General features: G+C 41.8%; 1 protein-coding gene across 5 annotated transcripts in view; it reads left to right on the forward strand.

The window, feature by feature from the left end:
* The window catches only part of PIP4K2A (phosphatidylinositol-5-phosphate 4-kinase, type II, alpha), a 158,228-nt gene that overhangs the window by 118,761 nt on the left and 29,440 nt on the right, over positions 1-10,027 (forward strand). For all 5 annotated transcript variants that reach the window (XM_005865875.2, XM_014539363.1, XM_014539361.1 and 2 more), the window contains exon 5: positions 5,833-5,979. In XM_005865875.2, the coding sequence (XP_005865937.1) occupies positions 5,833-5,979 (147 nt within the window). The remainder of the gene's footprint in view (positions 1-5,832; positions 5,980-10,027) is intronic.

Here is a 10,027-nt window from a genome sequence, read left to right on the forward strand (position 1 = left end):
GTGTAGGGCCCCCCCCCCCCCCCTGGGCTCCAGCATCCTGCCTCAGTCTTTATCTGCTCCCAAATCCTATCCTAATTTCTATTCTAAGAAAGGACGGCATCGTTTCTGAGACCAATCAAAAATTTACATTAAGCAGAGCAGACTTTTATGTCTCTTTTCTTTTATTAGGTTTCCTCTTTTTTATAGTTGCGAAAATAACTTAAAGTTCGTGTGTAAATACCCATTTTTTCAAATTTCTGTCAGGCTAGAACAAACTCTGGTCTTATAAATGGTGATTTTTTCTTTCAACTGATTAGTTAAGCAATGTCAGAAGAGCATTCAAAAAGGAAAAATCAGTCAAGAACCTACTTGGATGTCTGATTTCTTCACTGAGCTGAACTCATTGGGAGTTTTGGTGTCATGTAGCTTTTACTTTAATTAAAATTAAGAATCAATGTCAATAATATTTTAGAAATTTTTATGGGCAGGAACAAATTACAGTGTAGATGATGAAAATATCATTAATAACTTTTAAGTTTTTGAAATGCAGAGTTAAATTTATTTGCTTCTTATCGTAAAACGATCAAATTGATAAATAACCTAAAAATCTTTTCTTATTCTTTGTATTTGGGAAACGATTAGTAACGAGCTGAATCTAGAAGTTATGCCTAAAAAATCTGAACTCCTTATTAAATAAGAAAGCTAGTGCCTCAAACTTCAGTAAGGATTTTAGGGTGAGTGCTTGATTTTCTAACCCTCCTGGGAGTACATCTTTTTATCCTGCTATGAAGGACCATCATGTTGGCGTTGTCATTAGCAGAAGTAGCCACAAATAGAGGAAAACTAAGGGAAAAGGCACCATCAAAGCCAAAAATTAAAATAAGAAATCTGGAGGTGTGACACTGAAAGAGAAAAAGTTACACTCTATATCAGAGCTTCTTAAACTGATCCAAGACAGAACACCACGCATTCTGTGAAAACCAGGTTCTGTGTCTGACACTCCCCGGTGACGCTGAGGAAGCCGTACTGGCTTTCTAGCACAGGAGAAACATCCGGGAGTTGCTCTATAGCTTTCTAGTTCCCCACCTGAAGGAGAGGTCAACTGAAATGCCAAAAGTCCATTAAGGCTTTAAGTCCTATAAGCACCAAGAACTACGTGATCAAAGGCAGGCTCCCCGCAGAGCCGCTGGGCCATCCGACGCTGCAGGTGCCTTTCCTGCTTCCCTCTTGGAAATGCCGGGAAGGTGTTTGCCATCTCAGGTCCCTGTGGCATAGGGAGTGCCCCTGGAAACTCCACTTTGCAGACCGGAAGTCCCTGCTGGCTAACGGAGGCAGTAGCAGCCCTCTGCTCCCAGGTCCTGCCTTTGGCTCCCGGGTTCCAGGGAGCGGAGCGGCCCGCACACTCACAGAATGCTCTTCTTGCAGCAGATTGTCTCCTGCTTCTTGAAATTCCGACGTTCTTTTCTCTTCATCCATCACCAGGCTCCTTTATTTGCTCCTCTATCTCTTCAACAGCAATGTATTTGACATTCTCATTCTGGCCTCTGCGTCTTTTAATTTTTCTTCCCCGTTTTCCATCTCCAAACACTTCTGCCTGACTCTGGGTAAATTCCTCAGCTATGCTGTCTCCCAGTCCCAATTCTCTCTTCAACTGTTCTCATTTGTTGTCTCACCTGTCCAGTGATTTTTTTTTTTATTTCGATAATCATAATTTTGCCTCTAAATATTCCATTTTTGAAAATTTGCCAGTTCATTCCTAATAGTTTCTTGTTATATGCACCTCTCTGAAATCATATCCTTTATTTCTTTAAACATTTTATGCCTAACTGTTCAAATTCTATTCCTAAAAGTCCTAACCTATGAAATTCCTGGGCCTGAATTTGTTGCCTCTTGTGTCTGCTGACTCTCAGTCAGAGTGACTTGCCTAAGCAGAAGCCCACACGGAGTTTGGGGTCAAGACATTGATTAGGGATCAAAGCCTGTGTGGGGAAGAAGAGGGTTGGACAGAGGGAGAAACCACACTGCCAGGCAGGCCCAGCCAGGCTGTAGCCAACCTGGGGGGCACCCTGGAGTACTCCACCCAGAAGCTCCCATGCTGGGCAAAGTGACAGGAAGGAGCTCACTGCTCCAAAGCTGGGCAGCAGGCCCCTCGGAGCTCTTCACCGGGTTGATGTGGGAGCAGCCATTCTGCATTTCAATGTAGATAATGAGGAAATGCCATGCGTACTTATGATGGAGTATCCTTTTACAAAGTCATTTCATCTTTAATGATGATGTTATTTATGGATTTTCATTATAGTACTAGGGGCCCAGTGCACGAATTCGTGCACCTTGAAAGGAACTGTGAGCCGCAAGGCTGCCGTGGGTACAGGGGCAGGTCTCAGCCCATCCTCTGCGCCCCCAGCCAGCCCCTCCCACCACGGCCCTGGTCTCCTGTCTTCCGGCAGACCTGCTCCCACCGCCGCCACTCCCACACACTGACAGAGCCAGCCCCACTTGCACCCGCTGGTGGTGCGGAGCAATTGGGGCCGGTGCCAGCAGCAGGTGCAAGCTACGGCTGCTGCCCCGATCGCCCCTCAGGAACAGGGGGAGATAGAGAAGCTCTCAGGGGCAATTGGAGCCGGCAACCACCACTCACTCCCGCTGATGGCGCTAAGCGATCAGGGCTGGCGCCGGGTGCTGGCAGCGGGTGCAAGTTGGGGCTGGCACCAGCAGCAGGTGAGAGTGCCCAGTGGGACCACAGTGCGTGGGAGCAAAGAATTTTCAGTAACCACCAGAGGCTCGCCCCAATAACAGCGACCGGCGCCCCACCTTGGTCTGGTGCCCCCACTGACCTGCTCCACCATCCTACCACGGCCGATGCCCACCATGTTCCACGCTCTACTGCCTGCTGCTAACGCCCGCCATGTTCTGCACGCTCCCCCTGGTGGTCAGCACACGTCATAGTGATTGGTTGTGCAGTTGTTCCACTGATTGGTCTATTTGCATATTAGGGTTTTATATATATAGACAACAAATAGAATTAGGGACATCAATGTTTACATTTTAGGTATATTCTGCATTATCTCAATATTAAGAATGTTTGTAAACACTGCAGAAGAATGCTTCTTTTAAGCCTAATTTTATTAAATTTAAGAAAAGCAGTAAAGTTTAGTATTTATGTCAGCTTACATGTAGTCATCTTTACCTCTTTTTTACTTTAAAACTATTTGAGGCCAAAATAAATTTTACTAACTGACTAGAGGCCCGATGCACGAAGATTTGTGCAAGAATAGGCCTTCCTTCCCCTGGCTGCTGGCACCGCCTTGGCTCCAGCCAGAGCCGCCTTTCTGCCTTCGCTCTGGCCCAGAGCTGCTTGGCCCGGCCGCCTCCATCTTTGTCATGTCAATTTGCATATTCCCTCCTTATTGGCTGTGGGCGCTGCCATCTTTATCACGAAGTGATGGTCAATTTGCATAGTCCATTTTTATTAGATAGGCTACTTATAGACCATTATCCCAAAATATCAATTCAAAGAAAATTTGGGTTATTTATTTATTTGGTCATTCTAAAACAAAGCAATCCTTAATTTCAGGCTAGTTGACTTGCTTTTTCTCTCTTTCCTTCATTTTTTTCTTTCTTTCTTCCTTTCTTTCTTTATTTCATGTAAAGCATGTTGTAGTGATCTATAAACATAGCCAGAGACACAATAAGGATTAGAGATTAACCTTTCAAAAACACTTAAGTGAAACAAGACTTTACATTGAAGTATTAATTCAATGCTATATTAAATTGTCACTTCAAGCCCCTAAAAAAAAATGAGTGAAACGTGATAATAACAGCAATTTCCAAAAGCCAGAGCCCAGGTTCACACTGTCATGCGGAGATATAAATATTTATCTGATGCAGTACATCACTTAGAGTCCTCTCCACTGAAATCTTCAGTCAGCTGTGAATCCTTTAATGGCATTTCATTTTGCATGAGAAGAGCAACAAATTGGGGATTCATAATATTTGTTATTCTTGTTCAGTGCCTACAAAGGCACTGAACAGATCTTGTGGCTGTTGTATTTTATGTTTTTTTAATTCTGATTTCACCACATCCATTTATCATTGCATTACAGCTCTCTGATAAGCCATGGTTATACAGGAAAAAGTACTCAGGAAGATTCATGAAGAGATTGAATTTGCATTTATTGATGACATCATGGAATCATTTATACATAGAGTTTTGAAAAGACAGAAGTAAAAATTGTTAGTGTTGGAACACAGGTTACAGACAAAACATTGCCAACATTGAGAACACTTTTAACAAAACAGAAGCCATCTATATATATAAAAGCCTAAGTGACCGTCCGACCGTTCGACCAGTAGCTGTGATGTGCACTGACCACCAGGGGGCAGATGCTCAACACACAGGCATGGAACAAACTGATGAATCTCAGAGGGAAGGAAGAGATTAACCAAAGATCTTATATACATACTAGAGGTTCGACATCCCCCGAGGAGTCCAGGATTGCAAGAGTGCACAGGCCAGGCTGAGGGACCCCACTGGTGCACGAATCCATGCACTGGGCCTCTAGTTACATGATAAATAACAGAGTGAGGTGGTGTGAGGTTTCCAGCTACAAAGAATGCCAGAGCTAAAAGTAATGAAAACAATATTTTAAAATGCAAACGTAGGTAATTCATGAGCTTAACACTGAGAATATGGACACTGACCCCAAGAATAATTGTGACTGATTTAACCCCATATAGTAAGCATAAGAAGTGATGATTATCAAGTTCACTTTTTAAAAATTTGGGAGTAAATATTCAGTGCCTATTCAGATGAAAGCTCAGTGACATCTCTGAATTGCAAGCTTCTGGACGCCCAGGTACCAGACAGAGCTGCTCCGTTTGAGGTGAGAGAAGAATGTGGCTGCAGGTCATCTAGAGAGCCCAGAGGGGTAGACATATCAGCCTCGCTGTGCCACAGATAGGAACGCGTTGGGGAAAATGCCACCTTTTGAGGGGTCACTGAGAGGAACACTTTTTAGAATTGTATATACTCAGCCTGTGCTCTCGCAAATGAACTATCTGTCTTGTCTGATGTGGGCTCAGTTTCTGAGCCACACATGGATGACCAGAGTCGAGTTTGGTCCACTTGTGGCCATATCTCCCTTGGGACCTCAGACTCATCTGACTTCTAGAAAGCAGTCTGGCAGGACACACTGGAGCACTGCACCTGTTGAGTCTGTGAACAGACATTAATATAGCAGATGGCGGGCACCATTCACACTCATGTTAATCGTGTCCCTTGCCAGTGGGGAAGCACTGCCTTGTGGCCACATCAAGGCAGTGGTTGAAAGTGAAAGAAGTATGTTTACCTTTCTTAAAGGGTGACCTTCGGGATTAAGTGGTTAGTTCTCCATTCTTGCAGTCTGGAAATGAGGCATGCAGAAGGGAGGAAGCAGAGAGTCCTTAGATTGTCTTGTGATCAAATGAAAAATGTTACAAAGAAATCAATAGATGCTGAGGATGTTTTGTATCTCTCCAAAAAAGAAGATGCTTGTGCTAAATTATTATTTTAAGAAGGCACGATATTGTAATGCCCCCAATTCCACCTTTTCTTATTATTTTTGAAGCATTCATTTACAAGTTAATTAATTTGTTAATAGTGTTTAAGTTATTGACGGGAAAGTGCTCAGAGTTTTGATCCTAAAAGCAAAAAGAGTGAGAAATAAAATTTTTCAATTTTTTATTATATTTACAAAAGATTGCCTCACTTGTCACTTTGTATAAACACCAGAGGCAGAAGAGTTACATTTTACATCTGAAAGACCACCTTTTGATTGGATAATTTTTTTTCCTTTTTCTTTCTCTCCTATGCAGTATATAGTGGAATGTCATGGGATTACCCTTCTTCCCCAATTCTTGGGCATGTACCGGCTTAATGTTGATGGAGTTGAAATATATGTGATTGTTACAAGAAATGTGTTCAGCCACCGTTTATCTGTATATAGGAAATACGACTTAAAGGTGAGATTCATTTTATTAATTCTTCTTAAGTAATTAAGCTTACTCATCCACATTGTAAATGTTGTAAATGATCATGCTAAACATGGGGGTGGGGAACCTTTTTTCTGCCCAGGGCCATTTGTATATCTATAACATCATTCTCCGGTCATACAAAATTATCAACTTAAAAATTAGCCTGCTATAGTTGGTCAAACACTTAATTAACTCACCCCTAATGCCTTGGCAGGGCCAGACCAGATGATTTCTCAGGTCTTTTATGGCCCTTGAGCTGGACGTTCCCCACCCGTGTAGGAGCTCAGAGCTCAAAGCCACCAGGCAACTAGCAGTGTACTCCTTCATGTTAACCAAGGATCACTATCTGGGTTTAAGACACTGTACATATTAGAGATACCATTTATTCAACAAATATTTACTGAACACCAGCCACATACCAGGCACTGTTTTTAGATGCTAGGAATAGTGTGATGAAAACCTTCACTCAAGGAGCTGACTTTCTGGTGGGTAAAGACCAGGGGTCCTCAAACTACGGCCCGCGGGCCACATGCAAATACAAATATTGTATTTGTTTCCATTTTGTTTTTTTATTTCAAAATAAGATATGTGCAGTGTGCATAGGGATTTGTTCATAGTTTTTTTTTTAAATTATAGTCTGGCCCTCCAACGGTCTGAGGGACAGTGAACTGGCCCCCTGTTTAAAAAGTTTGAGGACCCCTGGTAAAGACAGACAAAAAGTGAAAGTATTGAGTAAATCACATAGTATATTAGCAAGTAGTAAGGGCTATGGATAGAAGTAAAGACAGGGAAAGGGGGAAGGGAGGCAGTTCTAAATAGGGTGTCAGGTATGGTTTCACTGAGAAGCTGCTGTGGAGCAGACCTGAAGGAGGCGAGGGAATGAGCTGAGGGAGAACATTCCTGACACAAGCTACTTCAAAGACATTGAGTGAGTGGCGACCACTGGAAATTTTGAGGGGAGTAAGATGATCTGACTTCTCAGATCCTGACTTAGAGGCAGAATGTCCAAGTTAGGATTTGGCCACTGTGACCTGCCTGCATAGCAAATCCAACTTGGCCATTTTTGTAAACAAAGTTTTATTGGAATATCGTCATTGTTCCTGTGTTGTGTGTGGTTGCCTGAGTGCTGTAATGGCAGAACTGAGTAGTTATCTCAGAGATTGTTTGGGACCACAAAGCCTGAAACATTTACCCACTTACCCTTTTCAGAAAAAGTTTGCCAAACGTTGGCCTTCATCAGTGGGTCTCACAATTTTTATCATAGACTCCTTCACACTCTTAAAAGAGGACCCCCCCCCAAAAAAAATGTGCTTATGTAGGTTATGTCTTTTGATAGTTGCAGTGTTAGAAATTAATATGAGAAATTTTTAAATACTCTATTTAAAATAATAAAACAGTTGCGTGTTAGCATATTTTTATGAAAAATACTATATCTTTCAAATAAAAAATTATTGAGACAGGTGGCATTGTTTTACATTTTTGTAAATCTCTTTAATGTCTGACTTTTATCAAACATGAGATAGTTGAATGTCTTATCTGGTTCTGTTGTCAGTCTGTTGTTATTGAAGTGTATGAAGAAAGTCAGGCCTTACACAAATATGTAATAGGAAAAGGAGAAACGTGTGTTTTAATTACTTTTTCAGAAATTTGTGGTTATTGTTTTTTGATATTCAAACACCTGACAAATGGTAATTTGTCAAAGCTTATGTGGAATCTGCAATCACATCAGTGAACTTTTGTACTCTCTTCATTTGAAGCCATTGGTCTGAATGCATCATGCTTTGGTCATTTGGAATGGACGGGGTCACTGAGTTACATGCTCTTCCCATTATTGGTATTTTAAAATTTCTAATTTTTACATAAAAGCTGAGATTTTACCACTGGCTACAAAGTCCTATTAGTTTTTTTCCATGAAGTGGCAGCACACAGTCCCCCTGCACATAGCCTATAGCCCAGAAGCTTCAATTATCTTTGAACAGATATCTGACAAAAGCCCAAATATAAATAAATATAGATTGTCAGCTGTTCTTTCAAGTAAAAATGTTGTTTCATGAAAAACTAGCTAGTTTAACTCATAACTCAAACCATCACAAAAATGACTGTTCTTAAACCATTTCTTTTTTTAAGCAGAAGTGTTTTATGCATACTTCCCACACAGAATATTGAAAAGATGTATGCCCCAGGGTCAAGATTTAATAAAAATGAATTTCCTTGCTTCCTCAGGACATTTGTGTATTTAGATACAGATACAAATATAGATACGATACAGATACAGATACAGATACAGATACAGATACGGATAGATTACGACAAACTCTGCTAGTACCATTTGGTATCACTGCTGGATTTGTCCTAAGCTGCCAGCAGTTTCACCCACCATTGGTTTTGCAATATTCACACAAATATCAAGACAGTGAACAAGGCAAATAACATCTCATTATTATTATTAAGGTAGTTTTGACTTTATAGACCCCCGAGAGGGTCTTGGGACCTCAGGGGGCTGAACCACACACTTTGAGAAATGTTGGTCTAAGGAAGGGAACATTGTCTAGGTTTATCTCCTACCTTCTGGAGTTCAAATGAACTGTCCAGGCTTTCCAAATACAGCCTTGGTCTGTCCTGTCTTCAAGTCAAAGCCACTTTGTTCACTGCAGTTGCCCCTGGTGGAAATTCCAGCCACCACACAGGGCTCTTGGACACCAGCTCTGTCACAAAGCTCTGTTCACTGGTCTCACTCTCCCATGTGAGACGCCAGAGTGACCTCTAAAGCCACATGTCCTGGTTTTATCACTTGTCAGCTGTGTGTAAGTTGTTGAACCTTTGTAAGCCTCAGTTTCTTCATCTGTAAAATGGGGATAATTTTACCTACCTTTGATGGGTTGTTGTGAGGATTAAATGAAATATGTACATGTCAAGTGCAGCATAATGTATAACATATAGAATTGGTCAATGAATTTTGGTTATCTATCCATTCTGCTAGTCAGTAAGTGCCTTAAGTTAAATTTTTTGTCCTATTTACTTTTTTATCCCCCTTTACGTCAAGATAGTGTATCTAGTAAATATATCTTGACGTAAATTATACTTGTAAACTGGATATTGTAGTTTTTAACTTGCTTTGGGCTTTATAGTTTCATCTCCCTTTTTAGCTTATAGAATAAATGGTTGTTTTGCCAGTACTTTCAGTTGTGATGGAACCTGGACATCTGGCACCATTTCATGGCTCTAACTCTTGACCTTAACTTACTGACCTTACTTTTCTATTTTTTGTTTTAGTTTTTTTTTAATTCTGAGTTAATTTAAACTTGGATGAGTTTTTTACAGGCTAATGATCTGTATTTACACAGAGATGAAGCCTTACGGAGAATCCTAGACAGGGATATGCTGTAGGAAGAAAAAGGAAAAACACTGACCAAAAACTTGGCTAAAGATACAAAAAGGAATAAATCGTTTTTCCTCTACCCAGTAGCATAAGCAGTGCCCCCCCCCTTTCCCCTTTTTTTCATTTGGGGGCATTCTTTGTTAGAAATCAGTGAACAAAGGAAGATATTTGTGGCCCATGTTCAAGGATCCCTAAAGGAACGAATACAGACCATTGTTAAGTGATGGCTGCTGGACTCCGCTATGCGGAGAGCCTGTGCTGCAGTGTGGAACAGGCCACAGGCTTTCCTTCATGAACGATTCACACTGTCCATCTTCATTTGGTGGGTCAGTGCCCCCCTGACATATCCCCAAGAAACTTCGAGCACTTTCGCTGGGCTGGCAGCAGGGTCTCTCAGACCTACCAGGCCTGGGAGTGCTGAGCACCAGGGGGATGGAGAGTGGACGGGGGGCGGGGGGAGACTCCGGCCTGGTCTCAGCTCCCTTCCCCAATAGGGGCGTCTCCTCAGTCTGCATCTCCCCATCTGTGCATTACACACATCCTCATCAGTGACTAAGCTGCTTAAATGGAGATGGTCATAGAGTAAAAATTTTGATTTTTTTAAAGAACAGCCCATCTAGAAGCTACTTTAATCCCCCCCCCCCCCCCCCCCCCCCC

Source organism: Myotis brandtii, unplaced genomic scaffold (assembly GCF_000412655.1).
Source record: "Myotis brandtii unplaced genomic scaffold, ASM41265v1 scaffold215, whole genome shotgun sequence".
Lineage (NCBI taxonomy): Eukaryota > Metazoa > Chordata > Mammalia > Chiroptera > Vespertilionidae > Myotis > Myotis brandtii.